Below are 25,373 nucleotides of genomic sequence, written 5' to 3'. Positions count from 1 at the left end.
GAAAAGGGGTGTACTTTATGAGTTATAGATCAAGTTTGCATATCATTCCACTTCAATGATTTTTTAACAGAATTACAGCCTTTTCAATTTTTAAGGGAAATCAAATTTTCTACTTGGTTTTTCATAAGTTTTCCTTTTACCTTTTAAGATATTAAACTGAATTTTACTATGAAACTACCTTGAGTTAAAGTTAGTTTGCATTTCATATCTCTTTAATGATTTATGATAGAATTATGCTGTTTTTAATTTTTAAAGAGAATGCATTTCAACTGCCAGTAGGAGACTAGTATTCCTCCTTGTGCAATGCTTTCAGAATGCTTGTATACTGCTATTTTTAGTTTTAAAACAATGCCATATTGAGTAAAAAAATTTCCACAGAGACCACTGCTGCATTGATGTCTGTCATGTTTAACACTGTACTTACCTATTGTCCTCAATGAAGTACGTGTGAAACCAGAAGAAGAAGGCACAATGATCATAAACCTGGGGAATGTTTTTCTGTAAAAAAAAATATTTATTTTACTTTATGGTGCTGGTAAAAAATATATAAAACTTTCACTTTCGCAGATTACGAGCTGACTTTTGGTTTTATAGAACTAGTATTGCTTAATCAAAACTTAAAAGGCACTTAACAAATCATTTTGAAGGTGCACAGTATTTTTACTGATGAAAAAAAAAGAGAGAAAAAAAATTAAAAATAACAAGAGGCCCACGGGCCTTATAGGTCACCTGAGTATCATGTAACAACTTTCCAGCGATTGTATTTGGTTCGTGTTTTAATCCAAAAGCCATGAAATTCACAAATTTGAAGGAGGCACCATTGCTTATCAAAGGGCAGATTTCAAAGCATTAATTTATTTTTAGTCAAAGTACCCCCCTGGTACCCCTGACCCAGCGGCCCTGAAATTATCTATTTTGAAAGAGGCCCCTTTCTTCATTATAAGGCCAGCATTTTTTTTTTTATGTTTAGGTTTAGATATGAATGTGAGAATAAAAAATTCCCGAAGGAGAAGGAAATAAAAATTTTTTTTTGATAAATCAATTATTAACATTTGTACATTCTTTTTTATGCTATTCAAATAGGCTCCTTACCACTGGACACATAATGCTTTAAAACAAATAGGAAAGTAGAACATTTAATTGCTTATTTCACCATCTGCCAGTTTGGGCCAGTTATATAAATTTTGTGATGTTGGTCAAAATATATTTTAAAAAATCAATTCTTTAAAAGTCTTTCAATATATCTTCATTTTTTAAATAGGTGAATGTGTAGACATTGTTCTAAAATTTACTTGATGCCTAAAATTATAATTCCTATCATAAAACAGACAGGGAGTATTGTGAACATTTTTTCAATTAAGTGTAAAATAATTTTTCTGGCTGATACAAATGATACTACATGCCTGTATATATTTGTATATTCTTGCCTTTTAATAGTTGATTTTTTTTTTTTATTTCCTCGGGTTATTGTTTATTTCTTCCTCAAATGGACTTAACTTCTCCCATAGTTTTATTCATTACATCTGATGCATAAGCAACCCTTTTCTGAAGAATGATGCTTAGACTGTAAGCTATAACAGAGACCTAAACAATGTCCCTGGCAATATGCAATAGCTACCACGGGCAGTTTAAAACCTGGGGGAGGAAAATAATTTACATGCAGACAGATACTTTTGAAACGAAAACAAAATTATCTCACCAGCATGTCATTGTGCAACAAAGTCGTCAGCATTTTATTTGTCCTTTTAACGAGTGAAACGTTTTGAATGGCACTCGTATCGATGAATTTTACACTAAACCAAGCTTTCTTCTCAGATCTAGCTTTATTTACCCGCCGTTTCATCTTAAAACCGGAAGTGCGTTCGTAAATTTGAAATCTCGATCCCGACTCAAATTTGACATCGGAAAGAAAAAAAAATTGTTTTATTTTTTTCTGAAAATTCAAAACCTTGAGCGGAGGGTTTGTAAAACTGAAAATAAAATAAATCCTGGCCTTAAATATGTAATTAGATCATTAGTATATTAACCAGGAGGAAAGGATAAGATGTTCAACGAATTCATGCATTTCACTATATAATCATAAGAGCCCCACCCTAAAACAAGAACCCCTGACCCTGGGGCCATAAAATTCACAATTTTGGTAGAGGCACTCTTGCCCATCATAACTATGTACTTAGTCAGTTTATTTAATACCCAGGAGCAGAGAAGAAGATTTTCAAAGAATTAATGTATTTTCACTATGTAATCAATAGTGCCCCGCCCTAACACCAGAACCCCTGACCCTGGAGCCATAAAATTCACAATTTTGGTAGAGGCACTCTTGCTCATTATAACTATGTACTTAGTTGGTTTATTTGATACCCAGGAGCAGAGAAGAAGATTTTCAAAGAAATAATGCATTTTCACTACCTACTTATTCAGCCCCGCCCTAGCACTAGAACCCCTGACCCCAGGGCCATGAATTTCACAATTTTGGTAGAAGACTCATTGCTGATTACAATCATGCAAACAGTTTGACTGCTTGATGTCCAGGAGTAAAGAAGAAGATTTTTAAAGATTGCATTAATTTTAGTGGTTTTGGCCCCACCCCTCAGGCCCCAGGGGGGCAGGGATCATGAAATTCACAATTTTTGTTCCCCTTCACCCATAGATGCTTTGTGCTAAATTTGGTTGAAATTGGTTCAGTGGTTGCAGAGAAGAAGCTGAAAATGTTCAAATGTTAACGGACGACGACGGACGCAAACAGACAGCAATAGGTCACCTGAGTTTACTCAGGTGACCTAAAAAAGTTAACTCACACTTGTGGAGAAAAATCTTATTTTCACATCATCCACAATAACAGGACTGTTCTCTAAATTAGCCACCACACTGTGTGTATCTGTGTATTTTGTCACCTGAAAAGGAGTATCATACTCAATATATAAACAGTTCTTACAATAAATAATTCCATTGTGATTTCTCTCCATTATTACTAACATGTCTTAATTTGTAAATTTTGATTGCTACACTTTCTGTTTATACACCCTTATGTCAGACCTGGCAGTTCATGTTGTCTCCAAATCTGCATTCATAGATCAGTAATCCATCCACTCTGATCTCCATGGAGAGGTCACTCCCATCTCCATTTCCCACACCTGAAAATGAACAGTTCTATGTTAGTCTTCATTGCTATCAACATTTATTCGATTAGTCCAATAATGGTGAAATCAAAGAGGGCTATAGGTTTCCTCAACATCTGTCTGTCTGTCCCACTTGGTTTTTCTTTGTTTTTTAAACACATTAGCACTTATAAAGCTGACTATATATGTAACTATGTGACTATGTTTTATGTGTATGGTATGCAAAAATATTTTGTTTGATGTATGATTACTTTAGAAGTATTGTGCATTTTATTTGAGAATTCAATATTGTGTACATAAAATTCCACGAGTACTTAATGATAAGCCTCAATGAAGAAATCAGATACAGTGGTTTTTCCACTCATCTGCTGTTCCATCTGTCTGTCCTCTGGTTATACAGCAGGAATATATACATGTATGAGACTCAGATGAAATATATAGATTTTGGCTAAACTCAGACCTTCTAATCCTTCTATTTTGACTGATGTAATTCGTTTCTTTTTCTCTGGTGGTACTTGTCCTCCCAATTCTTTTTTTACTTTCTCAAAATATCCTACATATCTGCTCTGAAAATATATCATTTTTTATCCAGATCAAAATCAATACAAAACTTGACATTTAGTTCAGAAGACATTTCATACACAAATTTTTATAACAGTTCAGGAGATGAGCTGCAACAATCTTTTCCACTAAAATGGAAGAAAGTCATTTAAAATTGGTATAAATATGCTTCTTTTCTTTTTGAAATTGTGAAAAATTTTGAATATAAATACCTGACTTGGTGTTTCCACGCCCTGAAATGTTTTACCCACAGAAAGATCAGTTCTTCTGTCTCCAAAGTAGTCTAAACTCTCCTGTAAATTTAAGAGATTTATTTATTTAACATACAAGACATTGATATTTGCAAAGTAAAAATCAAATTTAATACTGTATAACCTCATTTTTTTCCCACAGTGACTGCAATAACTACATGTAAGCTGCATCCATTTGAAAGCATGGAAATGACAATGTAGCCTTTATATTTCAAACTAATATGGTATAACAATCATGGCATTGTGAAGAAGAGCTTCCCTGTGCAAAGCACATCAAACAAACAAAAAAATTCCAATCTGCACAAACTGCACTAACCCACCCAAACAAACAACCTCAAAAGTGTGTAACTATACCCTCCAACATTGATGCAAAGGCATACTGAACATGTACCACTATGCAAGTTGGTTAAATATTGTTGTTTTTACGTAAAATATCATGTAGTAAATATATGAAAAATAAATAACCCTATTCTTAAATTTCCATAACTATTAAAACTAACTTGTTTTGCCAATAAAAATCCTTCTTCTTTAATAATCACTCACCTGAGCTTCATCAAATATTCCACAGTGTACCAGCCATGTACAGATCATTGTGCCTGTACGTCCTTTGCCCCCTTTACAATGTATAGCAATAACATTCCGTTTATCTTGCTCCATCCATTCCTCTACATTGGCACAAAAAGCTACCATCTCCCTGTCATCCCAAACAAGGATAAGTAATCAATTTTATGGCAAGAAATAAAATTACGATATTAAATACATGTTTGTTTGATTAAGTTACATTAGATCTTACAGCTCATAAGTAGAAGGAATCACTAAGAAATCTTACATTTTTCCCTTACATATTGTAAACTGAACACTATGTCAATACCTATATGCACATGTATAAGATGTATTAGTATTTTTTAAGAATGTTGAATCAATTGTACATCAGAATGCAAATGCTTTTTTATTTATAAAATAATTCACAAATAGAGGTCTTGTTAATAATAGGAAGATTTTTTCCATATAAATTTCTACAATCTACAAATGCAATAAAAGACCCACTAGTGGAGCAGCTCAATGTTTTTTATAGATACTGATACATGTAAAAGTAAATGGTACATACATCAATGGTACATAAATCATAGTTAATTTTCATTTTTAGGCTAAAATTATAATCTAAAAATTGTACACATCTCTATCACTTTATTTAAATATAGTCTGACACAATGCATTGTGGAAGCATTATTCCTAGAAATTCAACATCTTCAAACCATGCACTCATTTTTCTGAACAGAGTTTTATTTATAATATATCTTTTTGATCATTTTCAAAAATTATGTATAACTAGATACACCTGTACATGTTCAATGCAAATAAATGCCAATAAAATGAAAAAGAAAATACCGTAAATCTGGAAATTTTTGCTGTAGATAAATTTTTAGCAAATTTGCGAGTCCATTACATTCGCAAAAATATTTTTCTTAAAAATAAATCACCAATAAGAAAATGTAAACAAAGCAGTGGTCATTCGCAAAATTTTGAAACATAAAAATTAATCAACAGCATTTTGACCCGAATTCGCAAAATAAAATCGACGTAAAAATTTCCAGATTTATGATATGTTACAAACATTAAGAAAAACAGGTACATGTAACTGTAATTGTACTAAACAACACAGAGATAATTATAAGTATCTAGATTAAATAAAATAAGGAATATTACTAGTAAAGGTTAAAAATCCCAAGATTTAAAAGACCTAGATAAATTAATGTTAAGTTAAGAGATTCTTTCCTCTACAGTTGATAACAATCAAGAGAACAAGTTGTCTAAAAGCTGTTTTTAATATTAAAAGCAGATTGACACTAAAGAGGACATATTTACTGATAAATGATCAGTTAATTGTTGAAATTGTGCTGCTTCATTAAACAAATGTTAAAGAAATATGTGCAAAGAGAAGAATTCTTCAATAAATAATGAAACATAAGCAAAAAATTCCACACTCAAAAGCAATCACCATGCATACCTGTAATTAGCAATTTGGCACATCTGTTTTCAAGAAAGATATGATATCATGTCTGTATGAAAAAAATTACTGAAAACAAAATTTTGTTCACACACTTGTATCTTGCATTATTTATCAGTTAGTATGTATAACATCAAAATCAAAACTGTACTTTTATACAGTCTTCTAGATATGCCTCATGAGGCAGACTTTCAAAATATATAATGTACTACATGTAAAACTACCTTTACCAAATAAACATGTACTATTAATATGAATATTTTACCTAATACACAACCCTGTTACCAACTCTGCCACCCACACAAAAAGTAAATTAACTAAATTTTCAGGTTTATCAATTGATGACAGTGATTGTATTGTTGAAAAGATTAAACATTAATGTATTAAAACATAGAGTTCTAAAAAATAAACACAATTGGATGAAAAAGTAACCAGAGGCCTATGGGCCACATAGCTCAACTGAGTAATTTGGTGATGCCATTCTTTACCAGAATTCCCCAATTGTAATACCTATTGTGGCCCCCTACCACCACCACCCCCCTCCCAGGTCATGATAATACCAATTTAGAATCAACACTACCCCAGGATGCTTCCACATAAGATTCAGCTTCTCTGGCTCAGTGGTTCTTGAGAAGAAGATTTTTAAAGATTTTTCCTATATATTTCTATGTAAAACTTGGATTCCCTAGTGTAGCCCTGTCATACACTCAGGGGTCATAATTTTTACAATTTTGAATCTACAATACCCAGGATGCTTCCAAATAACTTTCAGCTTTTCTGGCCCAGTGGTTCTTGAGAAGAAGATTTTTTAATGACCCCACTTTTTTTTTTACTTTTCTTGATTATCTCCCCTCGGAAAGGGACTTGGCCCTTCATTTTAACAATTTCTTCTTCTTCTTCCTTATAACCACAAACCACCTTCTGGTGTATTGTCGTGATTTTTTTTTGCGCTTGCCCTTGGGGAAACAATGAACTGTTTACAGTCTATAAAAACCATTATGGCGAAATTTACAATTAAAACTGTCAGAGCTAAGTCATTCTAATTGCTCCAACGCAGTCCTTGAAGCTCTCTAGGCTAGAGGCGCTGACAGCAGTAGATGGTAGGTTGTTCCATAGTGTAATTGCTGATGGAAAGAAGGACTGCTGATGACCCTGAATTCTGGAGTAAGGGAGCAGGAACCTGATGTTATGGCCCCGTGTTGTTAAGTTAGCTCCCCTTGGTACAAGGTAGTTTTGCGTTGGTATTGCAATAAGATGGTGAACAATACGATAAAGCACGATGACCTTTGCTTTGTGTCTGCGCTCTTGCAGTGTTTAAACTACCTATTACCCAAGGATACGTTGTACTAAGTTTGGCTAAAATTCGCCCTGTGGTTCTTGAGAAGAAGTTGAAAATGTGAAAAGTTAAAAGACAGATGGACAGCTAGACAGACAGTCAGGCAGATGACGGACAATGGGTGATCACTGATCAGAAAAACTCACTTGAGCTTTCAGCTCAGGTGAGCTAAAAATGATAATGGCAGACAGATAAGTTAAGAAGTATGAGCTGCAAATTTTGTTGGGCTTTCCTCTTGGAAATATAAAATCTTTAACCTTACCTTAGCCTTGGGACATTGTGATCATCTATATAAACTCTCTCCACACAATTATTAAAGAGGGTTTCATCATAATCTCTCTCGCCTAAAAAAAGTATTACCGGTATAATATACATTGAATTTCATTATAATTCTGGGGTAGAAAACACATTTGATAAACAGACGTAAAACAAAATATAAAAAAATTATACATGTATCACTAAAACGAGAATTTAAAAAAAAAAAAACAACTTTGAAATGCCTATGCCTATAAAAGAAACATTCCCAGTCATTTTTTAAAGTTTTATTGTACACCATATATATACAAAATTGTACTATAATGTATGATACTCCAATAGCAAGGGCGATTCTTTAACAGTAAATTAATTACAGAACTACATTAACATACATGTATGGGTAAATAGTCTTATGCAAAATTTAAAACATATCAATCTTCTCTTACTACATAGATTGTAAATCCTGTAGTGACCCTTGTGTTTGGTATTAAAGAATCTTGCCACTTCCTGAAAATGAAAGTTAAAAATAAATTGAAAGGGCTAGCTATTAAAGAATCTATATGTACATGTCTATCCAGCTAGTTTAAAGATTCTTGTATCATCAGCAACAAGAGGCCCAGGGGCCACAGCGCTCACCTGAGCACATCAGGTAGGAAAAAGCACATATCAAATCAGAACTGAAAGTTTACTGAGGTTGGGGGGGGGGGGGGGGGGTTGAATTTTAACCCCCAAGGGGATCATGATTTGAACGAACTAGAATCTACACTACCTGAGGATTATTCCATATAAATATTACTAATCATGGCTTTGAAGTACTTGAAAAAAAGATTTTTAAAGATTTTTCCTATATATATTCCTTTGTAAAACTTTGATCAGCCATTTTGGCCTCACCCTATCCCCTGGGGTCATGATTTGGACAAATTTGAATCTACACTACCTGAGGATGATTCCACATGAGTTTCATCTTTACTTGCCCAGTGGTTCTTGAGAAGAAGATTTTTAAAGATTTTTCCTATATATTCCTACGTAAAACTTTTAACAGCCATTATGGCCCCATCCTAGCCCCAGGGGTCATGATTTGAATAAATTTAAATTTACACTGCCTGAAGATGCTTCCACATGAGTTTCATCTTTCCTGTTCCTATGGATCTTGAGAAGAAGATTTTTAAAGATTTTTCCTATATATTCCTATGTAAAAATTTGATCGGTCATTTTGGCCCCATCCTACCCACGGGGGTCATGATTTGAACAAACTGGGAAAAAAAGCCGAAGGCTCAAGTGAGCTTTTCTGATCACATTTTGTCCGTCGTCCGTCCGTCCGTCTGTCTGTCCAGCTGTCTGTCCGTCTGTAAACTTTTCACATTTTCGACTTCTTCTCAAGAACCACTGGGCCAATTTTGACCAAACTTGGTACAAAGCATTCTTGGGTGAAGAGGAATATAAATTGTTAAAATGAAGGGACATATCCCCTCGCAAGGGGAGATAATCAAGAAAAGACAAAAATAGGGTGGGGTCATTAAAAAATCTTCTCAAGAACCACTGGGCCAGAAAAGCTGAAACTTATGTGAAAGCATCCTAGGGTAGTGTAGATATTAAATTGTTCAAATCATGACCCCCGGGGGAAGGGCGGGGCCACAATGGGGAATCAAAGTTTTACATAGAAATATATAGGAAAAATCTTGGAAAATCTTCTTCTCAAGAACTACTGGGCCAGAAAAGCTGAAACTTATGTGAAAGCATCCTAGGGTAGTGTAGATATTAAGTTGTTCAAATCATGACCCCCGGGGGAAGGGCGGGGCCACAATGGGGAATCAAAGTTTTACATAGAAATATATAGGAAAAATCTTGGAAAATCTTCTTCTCAAGAACTACTGGGCAAGAAAAGCTGAAACTTATGTGGAAGTATCCTGGGATAGTGTAGATTCTAAAGTGTAAAAATCATGACCCCCGGGGGAAGGGTGGGGCCACAATGGGGAATCAAAGTTTTACATAGAAATATATAGGAAAAATCTTGGAAAATCTTCTTCTCAAGAACCACTGGGCCAGAAAAGTTGAAACTTATATGGAAGCATTCTTGGGTAGTGTAGATTTTAAATTGTTCAAATCATGACCCCCGGGGAAAGAGCGAGGCCACAATGGGGAATCAAAGTTTTACATAGAAATATATAAGAAAAATCTTTGAAAATCTTCTTCTCAAGAACCACTGGGCCAGAAACGCTGAAACTTATGTGGAAGCATCCTGGTATAGTGTAGATTCTAAATTAAATCATGACCCTCGGGGGAAGGGTGGGGCCACAATTGGTAATCAAAGTTTTACATAGAAATATATTGGAAAAATCTTGGAAAAACTTCTTCTCAAGAACCACCGGGCCAGAAAAGTTGAAACTTATGTGGAAGCATTCTTGGGTAATGTAGATTTTAAATTGTTCAAATCATGACCCCCAGGGGAAGGGTGGAGCCACAATTGGGGGATCAAAGTTTTACCTAAAAATCTATAGGAAAAATCTTTGAAAACCTTCTTCTCAAGAACCACTGGGCCAGAAAAGCAGAAACTTATTTGCACATGGAAGGATCCTGGGGTAGTTGATTTCAAAATGTCTTAATTATGATCAGTGGGGTAGGGTGGGGATACATAATGTATTACAAGGGGGAAATCTGGTAAAGAACAGAATGGTCAAAGCTTCTCAGGTGAGCGATGTGGCCCATGGGCCTCTTGTTCATATATATTCCTATGTAAAACTGTGATCGGCCATCTTGGCCCCGCCCAACCCCCGGGGGTCATGATTTGAACAAATTTGAATTTACTCTACCTGAGGATAATTCCACATGAGTTAGTTTAATCTTTCTTGGCCCAGTGGTTCTTGAGAAGAAAATTTTTTTTTTTAAATTTCATTAATTTTTCTCTAATTCATAATTATCTCCCCTTGGAAAAGGGCATGGCCCTTCATTTGAAGAAACTTGAATTCCCTTCACCCAAGGATACTTTGTAGCAAGTTTGGTTGAAATTGGCCCAGTGGTTCTTGAGAAGGTGATGAAAATGTGAAAAGTTTACAACAACAATGACAACAACAACGACGACAGACAGCAGACAAATTTTGATCAGAAAAGCTCACTTGAGCCTTCGGCTCAGGTGAGCTAATAAGAATATAAAAAAAACATTATTTAGCTAGTTAAATCATGATATATTTTTGTTAAGGATAAGAAAGCTTTTCTTACATGGACACTGTTGCGATACATGGCCATCATTCCCTTTGATGGGAAGGACATAGCAATCACTCGCTCTGCAATTAATGAGTGGAAATCTTAAGGGGCTTCTTGCATTTTAAACATTTTGTGCCAAATACATGTATACATGTCAACAGGACGTTTTACATAGAAACTTTTTAAAAATGCAAATGCACATTTTCAATTAGCATATTTTTCTAAACAGGAAGATACATGTAACCAATAACATGAAGGCAAAGAAAAAAATAAGTTCATGCTTATCCTTCAATAATAATTCATTCAACAAAATTTCCTCTTTAATTGTCAAGGTAAAATGTTTTAAAATTTTAAAACAAACCAGTAATATAGCACAGATCCAAATCAAATCCATCTCTCTGGTATCGCCGCTTGTTTTGTGAAACAATTCTCCTGGAAGCTGTGGCTATGTGCCTCTTTTGCTGAACCATTAAAAATATTATCCTGGCAATTCGTAATATCCTTACTACACGACCAATAATCAACAACCTATATAAAAGCAATGTCTTTACTTTTTAACTCCAACTGCAAAGATATGCTTCATGGTTTCTTAATTTATAAAAAATCAAAAATGATTTCATGGTATACAATTCATTATAGATATACGTTCTACATTTATCGAGTATATTCTGTGTAACTATAAGTTAACAAATGAATTTATTTAAAAAAACTTTTTTTTATTAAGTGACAAAGATATAGCATAATACTGTATACAGGGAAATTTTCACCCCCATTTTATTTTCGCCCCTTTCGGCCTTGTCTCAAGAACGCGAATTTAAAATGGGATGAATTCAAAGTTCACGCCATTAATTCTTAAACAGAATTGTGACTGGGCGAATTTAAAATGGGGCAAAATTGTTAGCAAATGTAAAAGGGTGAAAATAACACAGGGTGCAAATGAACCTGTATGCAGTATTATCAGTGAAATTTAATTATATGACAAGAAAATTTTGAATTGCATGAATATGAATTTATGTTGCTGATCAACTGGAATGATAGTTTTATGACACATATTGTACAATACACTGTATGCAGTAACACATACTGTCAGTACTTACTTAGCATAATTATTAGCACAAGAAGTTCCTTCTGCAATAACTAAAAATGTGACATCCACAATAAAAGAGATGGTGACCACACCTATGTCCACCAACTCTAACACACGGCATTCTGTCAGCAACAATTTCCTAAAAGAGATATAATTTCAAAATATTTTTATTTGGCATAATAAATATTTGAAAAGGATGGTGTATAAACATGATAAAAACATGAACATAATTAATGCACATTGTATTTTTTTTTAAAAATTTTCATTGGGCATTATTGGTTATTCACAAAATTGACAATGATTATAGGAATATTAATCAACACCTGTATGCAATATATATTTCAAAGTTTCACTGAAATAAATTTAAAGCCATTCTGGTTATTGCAAACTTTAATAAAATGGCAATGACACTTATTCTGTTATTAGGTTTTTTTATTTAGCACTGCGCTCCCATACACAAGATGGCTACATGTATGTACCTGGCTTGCAGCAAATACAAAATTGAATCAGATTCTATGTGGTAAATATTACATTAATTAAAGAAGCAAACATTTAAATACTTATTATTTCCAGTATTTACTAGTATTTCTGTTTAAACATATAATTGTTCTGCAAAAAATAAGTATGAGCAAGAAAAAAAAAATTCCAACTTCATATGAAAATCTCCTCATGAAAATAATAAACAACATTTACAGTATTAAAAGGATCATACCCTTGATAGAAAATTCGAAAGAAAACCTCCAGCATGAAATAGCTGATCAACACATGTGACAGAAGTTCCAAAGTCTGTCGGTTTTTTGAACAGTCATCGTCTGCAAGTTCCACAATGACAAAAATGAAGTCCATGATAATCAGCACTACAGTTACGAGTCTAAATACTATGTGTTCCAGGATGCTTTTTACAATCCACTGCAATCCTCTAAATTTAAGAAAACAGAATGTAAAAAGAAATCAATTTCATAGTATTTTAATCAATATTTTTAAAAATTTTCTCCATAATTTTGAAATGATAAATTTTTTAAATCCTTTATAATCTCTAATTTGATGATAGACTACATTTCATTTAAGAATAAATTATTTTCATACATGAAGAAAAACCAACATCCTGTAAGAACAGGTAGATGATAAAGGCCTTAAGGGATGTCCCCCTCAGCCTCCCCCCCATAAATTTCCCTGAATATTTTCAATAAAATTGCAATCACTATATGTCTGACAACCACAGTTTTAAATGACTCTTACTCAATCCCTGTTCTTGGAATCTCTTTTGCTCCTGGATCCTCCACATATTCAACATCTTCTTTGGCATCTGATTTGTAAATTTGAAGAGTTCCATCATTTGATGCATTGTTATCCATTCTTATTTGTACATCTCCCGAATTATCCTGACCCCCAGCAGTCTCAGATGTAACAGCAAGTTCTGGAGGCGATTTTGATTCATCTTGACTTCCAAACTGTTCATAATTATTCATGTTTCTAAGGAAAAAAAACAAATTCCATTTATCAAATACTTGAAAACAAAGTGACAGATTGCCGTATACTTGACTTTATCCGTACATGTGAAACTTATAAAATTATTCACACTTTTAAAATACTCAGGGGGTGGTTCCCAGAATTTGTCGTCTGCTGCCCCCTTTTTCACTGTCCATTTTTTTAATTTACAACTTCATCTTACCTTGTCTTATGCTAACAAGCATAAAGTTACGTTCTTTGGGAGTTTCTAGCTTTGTTTCTTGTAATTTCAAATGTTTAATCATCGGAAAATCACCAACTTTAGTTATTTTGTTGTGTACATCTGTTTCGTCTTCCACCGGAACTCTCCTGTAAATTGGTCTCTTTTTAACGTAGGAGAACCAGTCAACAGGTGCCTGTTTTATACGTCGTCTTTGATTGGAGGAATAATTAATCATCGATCCAATCAAACAACGCGTTAGAAGTGAAATGCAGTTAAAATAGTTTGTCTAGTGGCGGAGGATGAGGATTCTGAAAACATGGAGCAGGTTTTAGAAGCTGTGAAACAGCTGAGTATTAATGATCTCAGACAGCAGTTATCGGATAATGGAGTAAACGTTGGTCCAATTCTACCGAGCACAAAATTAATTTTTCAAAAGAAACTAGCAAGCAAACTTTATGAAAAGCAACATCCAGTATCTGATGCAGTAGATGGGTATACAGGTGATAACCAGGTATCTCAAACGAGTGGCGATACTCAGGTTAGTCAGCAGAATACAGAGATTGGACAAGTAAAAGAAGAGTCTCCTGTTACAGAACCAGAGGTGTCAGTGTATTATGGAGTATGCCCCCCTCTTGGAGTCTCACTGGAAGAAAAAGAATGTGAGCAAATATTTCAGCTAATAGAGTAGTTACAGATCTGTAGCATTATGATTTTATACATTTGTCTTTGACTATAATGCTACAGATCCCGTAATGCAAAAAAGGTGCAATTTACGGAGCATTCAGCAATATTTTTTGCACACTTTTGGGGAGAATTTCTCCACTTTCCAGCATCTGTCGATTAACTACATTTCACAACCTAATTCTAGGCACATTATTTAACTAATCTGTATATTTTATCCATCTCCCAACCCTTTATAGTCATCTCTACAAGTGATAAACTTCCTTGATTAAAGTTGTTTTTTAGATTGCTGGAATATTCACTTCAAGCGAGTTTATTGCCTGTTGAGACAACTATAAATGGTTGGGAGGTGGATAAAATAGGTACATATTGGCTACAGAATGTGTCTAGAATTAGGGAGTGAAAGGTAATTGACTGACCAATGCTAGAAAGTGGAGATATTCTCCCCAAAAGTGCGCAAAAAATATTGCGAGGTAAATTGCACCTTTTTTGCATTACGGGATCTGTAGCGTCATGGTCACTCAAGGATAAATATATAAAACCATAACGTTACAGATCTGCAACTACTATTAGAGCACACTCTTATTACTTTCTTATTTAAATAAATAAGATAAAAGACAAACAGCATTACCTGTTTTCATGGTGTAAGCACTTCATCTTCCCAGCTCTAGCTTAGTTGTAAAATAAAGATATTTTACTATCGCAATATATTGCCTACGTGTTACCGGCCCCTCAAGAGTTCATCCACCGAAGAGTACGCAGTTATGATAAGGCTGTCCAAAGGCCTTAAATGCCTTAAAAATATACATTTTATTTTGAGCTAGATTTTAATTTCAATATGTAACTCTTGTTTGAAATTGCAGTCAACTTGAGATGATAGTTTAATTAGGTATTATAATAAAGTATTTTTGTGATGTCACATGACTGTGTTGATCACGTGACAGAGATTTATGACATTCCTAAATGTTGCACAAAAATCGCTTCGACACAAGTGCAAAACAAAAATATTGTGCAAAGTTTGTTACATAGATCGATTCATCGTGATCCCTGGTACATAGAAAGTGCTGGGGGCAGGTTTAATTTTTACTCGTTAAGAAAATATTTTACGAGAAATTCAACTTACCAACATAAGAGGGGGTATTATCCACGCCTTATCGCAATTTATACAAAAATGAATAAACTACACACAATCCCCCAGCAAAATTCAGTTAGAGTACATACTTCTCTTGTTGATTCACGCAGAATATCTTCAATTTATCCTTGTCTTTCACTTGTGCCAGTCCAATATAAACACGATTCTTAAATTCTAACTCTGTCTACGGACGTGTGAGGGGAGCATTTCACACATAGTTATTCTCTATTGTTTGATTATGTGCATATCGGACAAGCAAAAGAAATAAGAATATTTATATTTCAAATGTTCAACTTCATAATAACACATCGGAGCTTAAAAACAATCCTAACATTTGAATTAAACAACAAGGTCCCAAAATAAATCTACATGCCATGTACAAATTATGACACTTTCCCCGTCATGTCTGCTCAAGTATGCAGTGACTTGACGTCATATTCTATTATGACGTCATATCTAGGTAGTTCAGAGAAGTTACTACAGTCTGAACAGTTTGATATTTTACGGACAGCCTTATTCTAGCTGCGTAGGATGAAAGGGGAATAATAAAATGGGTGAAAATGTTCCTGTATAAGTAGTATTTAAAGATGATGAATCACATGTATCATGTTACTTTTCTTATGTTGCAGGTCAAAGTTTAGTGTTCACTGACAAAAAATTGGCGCTACAGTCTGTAAAGAAATTTTCAGGAGCCAGGTTTAAATGTTTTAAAAGCAAAGAGGATGCAGAAAAGTTTTCAAAGTTGTCTCCCGATGACATTGCATCACCATGGAAACCGACTACGAAAGTAATTACTCTTTTTTAACAACATTTAAAGAAAAAAAGAAGAAAAGTAAAACTTCCTTATAATGAAGTTTCAGGGTGTCATAAGCAATTTTGTTTCACTGTAAATGTAATTTGTTATAACTTTCAGTTAAAAAGATGCTTAAGACCACAAGGTTTGAAAATAACTTTGTTATAACTTAATATAGCCTATATGTGTGGATTCATTTTAAGCATGTTCACAATAAGCATGTTTTACGATAAATTCAGAACAAAAAAAATTCAACCTTATGTCCTTATCAAAATATAGAAATTTTACCATACATTCACAATCACATTACAAACCTAATAATTATTAAAAGTCTTAATTATTAGAAATCAAGGATCAGTTTCCCTTTGTCAGTCTGCCAGTCTCTGGAATTGATAAATTTTTGTCCAAGTCTTAATTGCATGTAATAAATCTGAGAAATGTATATTACAGAATGGAAATGGAGCAATTGCAACTTTGAGTACTGGAGTCTCAGTGGAAAGCAGTCCATTTAAAGGTCCAAAGCCACAAGAGCTAAGCAAACTAAGAAAGGCCATAGAAGACGGTGACATCACTACTGTAGAATCAATGGTGTGGGAGAACCCCCGATTTCTGGTCAGTGGAGGAGACACACCTGTTATTCTTCAGGTAAATACACACACTCCAGATTGCATCAGTCACTCTTATGGAGTAACTGTACTGCATATGGATAATGAGGATTAATCTTCAAGTAGTTACAATACCATGGACATTCTTCACTGGCTCTGTCTCTTTGGTAGTAGTGTAAATGGATATAATTAACAAGAGATGCAATAGAATAAAAAATGAACTTGAATGAGTAAACACAAGGTTAGAAAAAAAAATGTGGAAATATTAAAATTATAGATTGTTTTATTCTGGGCTGCGTTTTACAAAAGGTCACAAGTTGTAAGTCCTAAGTCCTAAACTTTGCCAAACTTAGGACAAATCGTAAGACCGTTTTATGAAGCGTGTCGTATCTTTAAATCGTAAGTCCTAAGTCCTAGATTGACGTCGCAAGTCGTAGTGGAAATCTTTTACGTTTGGAGGTAAATTTGTCCTTAGATACTGAGTGAAAACCGACGCTGTTGACGTGCAGACGACAATATTCTGAAATGTCGCGGAGAAGTAATTGGTCCAACCAAGAAATAAACGCCCTCGTCGACGCGGTTTCGGACCGCGTCAACATCATAAGAGGGAAGTTTACACCCATACTTACCGTAGATAAGAAAAACAAAGCTTGGGAGGAGGTGAAAGAAAGGTAAGAGTAAATATTAACTTTCCTGGATTTAAGTCATCCGCAACAAATGCCGATTTTATGACAATATACTACAATTCCTGTTACACTTTCGCGAAATTAACGAGTTTTCAGTTCCCGTGTATGTGTCTTTTATTTCTTTGTTGCTTTATGATGATAATGCTATGGGGTTTTTTAAATAAATCATAAAGGAAGAAAATAAAAACACTTCAAAACAACAAAGAAAAAATATTATCAAGATTTGTCATGAACGGGCACTTGCTTCGGAGAATTTGAATCCTTGATCCACTCCCCAAAATTAAATATGGCGTTACAGGAAGTGACATTTACAATTAAAAAGTTTTGTACATGCTGACTGTAAATGTGATGAGATGTGAAGATTACAGGAGGTATTTTACTTGTATGGTGGATGAAAGAGGTTTACTATGCCGTGTTGGTTTGACGATGTCATCCCTCACCAACTCCACCAGCTGCAGCAGGTATAAACGGGGTAGCCTATACCGCTCTCGGATTTCCCCGTCTGTCAGGTAGTCCAACGGGTTTGTTCTATCTCGAAACATCAGTGGTTTTCTCAAAACATTTTCCTCTTCTTCACATTCATTAAAGATAAGTAACGACGCCATGTTTTTTCAAGATTTAATTTACTATAGCAACAGCGAAAATTTCTACGACTTACGACAATTTGTACGAATTACGACAACCCTTTAGCAGTCGTAGACTTACGACCAACTTTGGTCGTAAGTTGCAAGTCTCAAATCTTTGTAAAACGGTCGCAACTCCTAAGACTGGTCTTACGACCAAGTCTACGACTTAACGACCTTTTGTAAAACGCAACCCTGCTGTGTGTGCATACATGTATTTATTTTTCAATAAATAATTTCATAATAACAGGAAGGACCTAGATACAATGCATTGCATGTAGCAGCCAGAAGCAACCAAGCAGGAATTTGTCAGCTTCTCTTGGACACGTTAGAAGATCCCAGCTTTATTGACAAGTTGTATGGCCATACTAATGAAACAGAGGGAACAAGAACCAACAGAATTAACTTTATTGTAGACCTTTACCTCAACACTCCAGATAAAGCGGTATACATTTATGACTGTTATTAATGAAACATCATCTGAAAAAAAACTAAGAGTTGGTAATCATAAAGAAGCGTCTCATCTGTGATAAGGATGAATTCATGCATTAACATGTTAATGTTTCTTCAGGCTTGTGAAGTCCCATTACATTTTGCCTGTAAACATGGATTTGCGGAAGTTGTAGCAGTCTTGATATCTCATCCCAAAATAGACAAATCTGTGAGAAATAAATTTAATGAAACTCCAAGAGAGGTGAGATTAATCATTTGCAAATATTGGTTAATTAACAGAAATATAAATCAGAAATTAGTACCGTGCTTTATTTATCAGTATTGTAATCAGGAGAAACTTCAGAAGAAAGGTTTTTACTAAATAATCTAAGGCACTTGTTTGAAAGGTTTCATGTTAGTATACTGGTACTTACCCAACCCATATTATTTCAGATCAATGAGGTACAATTCTATATTACCATTTTTTATAAAGAATGGACTCAATGGTTCTTAAAGAAAAAAATAATAATTGTTGATAATGTTTGAAATGGATGTATTGTTAAAGAATTTTTAAAGAATACTGGTGTATTTTCAGGTTATATGCAGTAGAGTAGATAAGGCTACTGCTGCTCAAAGAGAAGAAATTAAAGAGCTAATGGAAGGTAGGCAGCATATCAATCTAATTAAAATTAGATGTTCCGAATCCGCTATCGCTTCTCGTTTGAGAAGCGATAGCGGATTCGGAACATCTAATTTTAATTAGATTGGCAGCATATTAACAATGTGCATTATTATCATGAATACTGTAAACAAACTTTTATTCGTGTGTGAGAAATTTTTGTGAGGTAATAGCGAGAGCCCCATAATCGCGAATATTTCTCGCCGCGAACCGGTCCTTAAAGTCTCTGTGTCTATTAACAACAGATTCAAAAAAGGCTTGATCATGAAAATTAATTGTCGCAAACTAGTTTACCCCTGGTTAATCACGAAATAAAGTCATCGTGAATAAAAGTTGGTTTACAGTATACAGTGTAGAATGTTAATTTTTTAAATTTACCAGTAAAATATCAGTGTAAATACAGTATATTAAAAGGCAAAATATATTACTAATTGGCAAACTTTATTGAAACATATATATTAAACAATTTTGAAATTGGAGGAAACAAATTTTGAATAGGAATTTTTTCTTTTTGGACAATTTATTTTATTTTTATAACAAAGGGAGTTCCTGTTTTCAGGTCAGTTTTTTGTCCCCTTGCTGCGGTCTGAAGACAACTCTTCTCAGCCCTTTATTGGTATCCCGTGGTCACCAGAAAATTCCCGAAGCACGGTCAATCTGCCCCCTCTGTCATGGAGTCCCAAGGATCCTCTGATGGCCGTCAAGGCTTGTGCTGGGCCCATGACTCCTTCTAAGGTACTTATAAAGTACTACCCTACTCTCAGACTGTGAACTGTAATAGCTCATGGAAGCCAAGATGAAGTTTATTCGGCTTTAGTTACTTTGTTCATCTAACCATTTGTTAATTGTGAAATTTTTGCATGTTCAATTGTTGGGTTATTGATACATTGCACAAATTCTTTTCAAATCTTCATTTTAAGATCCATGGGTAAATTGATTACAGTTTATGAAAACAAATTTACAAACCCTTCTCCAAGAAAGCTTTAACAGATTGATTTTGTAAATGAAATAAGAACAGGATGCCAGTTTGTTCATTTACATATACAAACTGTAATTTGTTTTCACTTGGTTCCTCCCATTGGCCATTAAGCAAAGGTTGACCACAATTACATTCTCAATTTAAGCCTATAGGGGAAAATAGGAAAATACTAAATAGGGTACCTGGCATAATTTTAATGTACTGTACTTTTTGGATAATGTACAAGACAACATTTGAATACAATATTTCTAATTTTAAAATGTACCAAAGTTCATACAATTTAAATATGTATATTCTAGGGAAATTTTTACATGATAAATAAAAATACAGTTAATTCTCGATAAACCGCCACCTTTTGTAAATTAGAAATCATGGCGGTATAACGAATTTGGCAATGAATCGGATTTCCCATCTTTTAGAAAACAAGAAGTAGAGTTACCATTCTTAGAAATACCATTTAGTGTTTCTATTCTTATTATTACATGTACATGTATATAAAAACATATTTCTGATTAAAAATACTTCAAGTTATTTTTTTAATGTACAATTTCGCTAAAAAAAATGTGCAGTTATGAATGAAAGACAAGTACATGTGTATGCATGTAAATCTGCACGTCTGGTACTGAAAAAAACCATGCTGGGTCGTCGTTGTGATGTATTGCCGATAAAACAAATGAATTCTTAAATAAATTTATTGTTTATGGCATCATTGTTAATGAAATGTTCACAATTTATACCGTATAACTATATTTTTAGCAAACTTTGCATTGTTTAAAACAGAGATCATCAAAATAATATCGTTATCGGCGTACTTTAACAACGACCGCTTTCATGGCGAAGCTGTGATTAAATGATATTTATTAAACAGAAAACAGAATTATAACTGTTACAGTTCATGTTAAAATTATTGTTTATTTATTTCTTGTTTAATTACTTAATTGCATGTACCTTTTCTGCCTTTGCATGCTTTACAACAGGGATAGCCGTCAACCAATTAGCCGCGCTTCACTAACCACATGCACCTGTGGCGGTATATCGAGATAATTGACACTTAAAAATGGACGTTTGTTGTGAAAACAGGGTGGCGGATGGCGGTATGCGAATTTGGCGTTATAAAGAGAATTTTATATAACAGGAAAAACGTTCTTGGGAAATCATGGCGGTATTGCGAAAATGGCGATGAATCGAATGGCGATAATTCGAGAATTGACTGTATTGTAATTTTGTGAGAAAGAAACTAATTCTGAAGTGAATTTTGAAACACTTTTTTAATATATCCAAATGCTCACTTTGCACTTAAAAATATATGTCAGTTGAGCAATTATTATTATACCCCCGCAAACGAAGTTTAGGGGGGTATATTGGAATCAGCATGTCCGTCTGTCTGTCCGTCTGTCTGTCTGTCTGTCTGTAGACAAGATTTTGTCCGGACTGTTTCTCAGAAACTGTTGGATGGATTTGTCTGAAAATTTGTACACTTATTATTCACCATATGAAGTTGTGCCCCTGGTATTTTCATCATGATTGGATAATTTTTCTGCATTTTACAGGTGTTTTTTCTTTTTTCTTTTATGGTTTTGTTTGGCTCGTAACTAGAAAACTATTAGACTGACAATCATCAAACTTGGACAGTTGATGCATCTTGGGTAGAAGGTGTGTCATGACCTATTTTAAGGTCACCGTGACATTTAATTTAAGTGAAATTTTAAAAAGAAACCTGTCTTTTACCATTGAATTACACAATCCCAAAAATGTAAGAGTGTTTCTGTATCCCTGTTTAAAAAATGTTAAATTAAGAAAATAATATTTTTTCATTATATACTTTACAGCAATCATATCAAATGTTATTTTATAAGAGATAATCTACCTCTCCTAAGGGTATAATTATGAAGCACTGGTCAAGGAGAATTTTGATAACAGAAAATTGCATCCCTTGGCATTTATCAGTGGACATGCATCCAGTCAAAGATTAATTAATGAGTTCAATGTAGGAAAGCTAGCTGTCTCAATTATTTCTGTTAGCTGTTATCTCTGATTAAGGTCCTTTGGGAATTAGACAGAGGAACTGCTGGTCAGTTTAAATAGCATATGTCATTTGATGGTCAGCCTTCTATTTCTAAAATCAATTTGTTATAGATTAAGTATACTAATTAGTCAAATTGATATATTTAAAAAACAAAATTAAAATATCAAGTAACAAATTTCAGAGCATCATGTCCCACATGAAAGATATATGCATATGTGTTTGTTTGTGGGGGGTGAGCATTTGTCAAGCTATCATAAATGCAACCATTTGATGATTATTTGTTATAATTAAGTTTAAACACATATCAAAAGGAATAAAAAAAAAATTATGGAAATCCTTTTAAAGGTTGCCATGATTTCCTCACACTCTAAACTGTTTATATTAATTGAATGAACAATATTTGACTGAAGTATCATGCTGTGGTGGGGCACTTTATTATTTTTAAAATGAATTTGATATAAAGTTATGAATATTAATTTGATTCTGTATAATATTTCTTTTTTCAACAATTATTTTTCAGAGTAGCATGACAAATAATCGCAATTTCTTTTTTTAATGAAATAAAAAAAAAAATGTTACAGTGTATTAGTATTGATGTTTTATTTGGTTGCACCTTAGATTCATAAATTGAAAAAAATTAATGAGCATGCAATTATATTTTCACCCGATTTGTTTTAAGACAATAGTGAACACCTCTTAATAGATCCATAAAATATTTGTGAATTGGCACCTACTCTGAAAAAACACAGCGGGGGTATTTGTCCCTACTGGACAGTTCTAGTTAATATTATAAAAGATACCACAGAGTCTGACACATCTGTTTCATATTTAGATATTTTACTTGAAAAAGACGTTAATGGTAATCTAACAACCAAGCTTTACGACAAACAAGATGACTTTAACTTTTCTATCGTCAACTTCCCTTACTTATGCAGCAATATACCTTCATCACCTGCATATGGGGTTTACATGTATATCTCTCAGTTGATTCAACACACAAGAGCATACTCTACATATGAACAATTTTTAAAACGAGGTAAGTTACTGACAAACAAGATGCTGAAACAAGAATATCAGCACTCTTGTTTGAAATCATCATTTTGTATGTTCTATGGTCAATACAATGACCTTGTCAGCATGAATACAATTTATCATTAAGTCAATAAGTGATATGCGGACTGACATTTTTATACCCCCCGCAAACGAAGTTTGGGGGGGTATATAGGAATCACCTTGTCCGTCTGTCCGTCTGTCTAGCTGTCCGTCCGTCTGTCAGTCTGACTGTGCAATCATGTCCGGTCCATATCTTTCTTACAGAGGGACATTAGAATGTACTACTCCACATTAAGATTGCTCATGACCCAAGGATGTGTCATGACCTTGACCCAAGGTCATTTGGGGAAGTTCAAGGTCACTGGAAGAAAAATATCATAATTCGTGTCCGGTCCATATCTTTCTTAGGGATAAACTTGGTAGGTTCTTATTTCACACAAAGATTGCCCATGACCCAAGGGTGTGTCATGACCTCGACCCAAGGTCATTTTGGGAAGTTCAAGGTCACTGGTAGAAAAATTTCATAATTCGTGTCCGGTCCATATCTTTCTTATCGATCAACTTGGTAGGTTCTCATTTCACACAAAGATTGCCCATGACCTAAGGGTGTGTCATGACCTTGACCCAAGGTCATCTGGTGAAGTTCAAGGTCACTGGAAGAAAAATTTCATAATTCAAGTCCAGTCCATATCTTTCTTATGGATAAACTTGGTAGGTTCTCATTTCACTGAAAGATTGCCCATGACCCAAGGGTGTGTCATGACCTTGACCCAAGGTTATTTGGGGAAGTTCAAGGTCACTGAAATAAAAATTTCATAATTCAAGTCCTGTCCATATCTTTCTTATGGATAAACTTGGTAGGTTCTCATTTCACTGAAAGATTGCCCATGACCCAAGGGTGTGTCATGACCTTGACCCAAGGTTATTTGGGGAAGTTCAAGGTCACTGAAATAAAAATTTCATAATTCGTGTTTGATACATATCTTTATTATGGAAAAACTTACTTCTGAAAAACCCAGCGGGGGGTATTTTGTCCCGTTTGGACAGTTCTAGTTCATACTAATTGTTAGGCTATTATATACACACTGAATTGTCGACAGATTTTTCTGTTATTTCCAAATCATAACAAGGAGCACACAACAGTTGTGACTGGTGGGTAGGGGATGCTCACTCCTCATTGGCACCTGATCCCACCTCTGATGTTTTGGAGGTCCATATTTGCTCTGCTCCTATTTTGACTCTAGTGTATGAATACTGTTTGTTATCTCCATACATGTACATTTCATATGGCAAATTTACTAACACGAAGTATCATGTATGATTTTGTAGGCAAATTTGTTCCATAAGAGATGGAACACCCCTCCATCTAACAGTCCAGATTATGCCAAGCGAAAGTTTTACTCAACAAAACGAGAAGACAGTGAAAAAGGTCTAGAGAGAATCGGCAGGTAGGTCATTAATCAATATCACCACAGAAAATCGTACCAATCGGTCAACCACAGAGCTGTGGAAAACTGCCGGTCATGCCGGCAAGACCGGCAAAAAATGCCTATGACCGGTAAAAATGCTATCGATGTCGGTCCAAATGACCGACCTCTTTTTTTGTTAAAGGTTTTTGTTTCTTCCATTTTAATTCAGGCCTATCATTGGCACACTTCCCAGCTTAATTATTGTACCTTATACACGATTGCGCAATACTTTTTCTTTGCACGAGGTCGAGGCTATAGGAAATGAAAGCGAAACCAGCATTGTCTCGCGTGACTTTTTAAATTTACAAATAGGACAGAATTAGGTAGAAAACATAAAAAAAGATAAATGCAGGCTAAATACCTGGGTGTGTAAAACATTTGTAAAGAAAATTTCAAACACAGTTAAGTAAAGCGGTAAACCTAGTTCTTCCGTCGTTCCCGACTGTCCCAGATTTCGTTCTTCTTTTTTTTTTCATCAATTTCATGATGGTGGTATCTTAATTATCGATGCACAGAATTTCTTAGACTCATTTTCGAGGTAAAATATAATTCGCAAATGCATTAATGTTTTAAAATATTACGTTTACTATGCAGAATTATCATTGACACCTGCCCAAAAGTGATGAAATCTAGTATTGTAATAAATGCAAAAAAAACGAAAATGGAGGAGGAACAGGAAATGGAGACTGAATGCTATTATTAAGTAAAGCGTAATTAAGAAAATA

At 34.3% G+C, this 25,373-nt stretch overlaps 2 protein-coding genes across 2 annotated transcripts; one reads left to right on the top strand and one right to left on the bottom strand.

Annotated features, from left to right (window-relative positions):
• Window positions 1–336: 336 nt before the first annotated feature.
• Window positions 337–13,641, bottom strand: LOC134268208 (phosphatidylinositol 3,4,5-trisphosphate 3-phosphatase TPTE2-like). The gene is made up of 14 exons (XM_062750396.1): window positions 13,491–13,641; window positions 13,058–13,291; window positions 12,531–12,737; window positions 11,829–11,957; window positions 11,093–11,259; window positions 10,747–10,811; window positions 7,977–8,037; window positions 7,538–7,619; window positions 4,475–4,625; window positions 3,893–3,973; window positions 3,580–3,685; window positions 3,037–3,134; window positions 2,799–2,894; window positions 337–498 (listed from the first exon to the last, which is right to left on the bottom strand). The coding sequence occupies exons 2-14, from the start codon at window positions 13,285–13,287 to the stop codon at window positions 421–423; spliced, it is 1,551 nt and encodes a 516-aa protein (XP_062606380.1). The 5' UTR covers window positions 13,288–13,291; window positions 13,491–13,641; the 3' UTR covers window positions 337–420.
• A 63-nt stretch (window positions 13,642–13,704) lies between these two features.
• Window positions 13,705–24,627, top strand: LOC134268207 (ankyrin repeat and LEM domain-containing protein 2-like; the record flags this gene model as incomplete). Its single annotated transcript, XM_062750395.1, has 8 exons — window positions 13,705–14,149; window positions 15,933–16,090; window positions 16,547–16,741; window positions 18,261–18,455; window positions 18,582–18,704; window positions 19,038–19,104; window positions 19,681–19,856; window positions 24,509–24,627. Coding segments are annotated over exons 1-8 (1,376 nt in total), but the record flags the coding sequence as incomplete, so codon positions are not given.
• Window positions 24,628–25,373: the final 746 nt, after the last annotated feature.

The sequence above is a fragment of the Saccostrea cucullata genome, unplaced genomic scaffold, assembly GCF_032062105.1.
Source record: "Saccostrea cucullata isolate Sc308-1 unplaced genomic scaffold, CSIRO_AGI_Scuc_v1 ctg8801, whole genome shotgun sequence".
NCBI classification, from domain to species: Eukaryota; Metazoa; Mollusca; class Bivalvia; order Ostreida; family Ostreidae; genus Saccostrea; species Saccostrea cuccullata.
The sequence above is the reverse complement of the archived record's forward strand: the minus strand, read 5'-3'. Positions and strand labels throughout refer to the sequence as shown.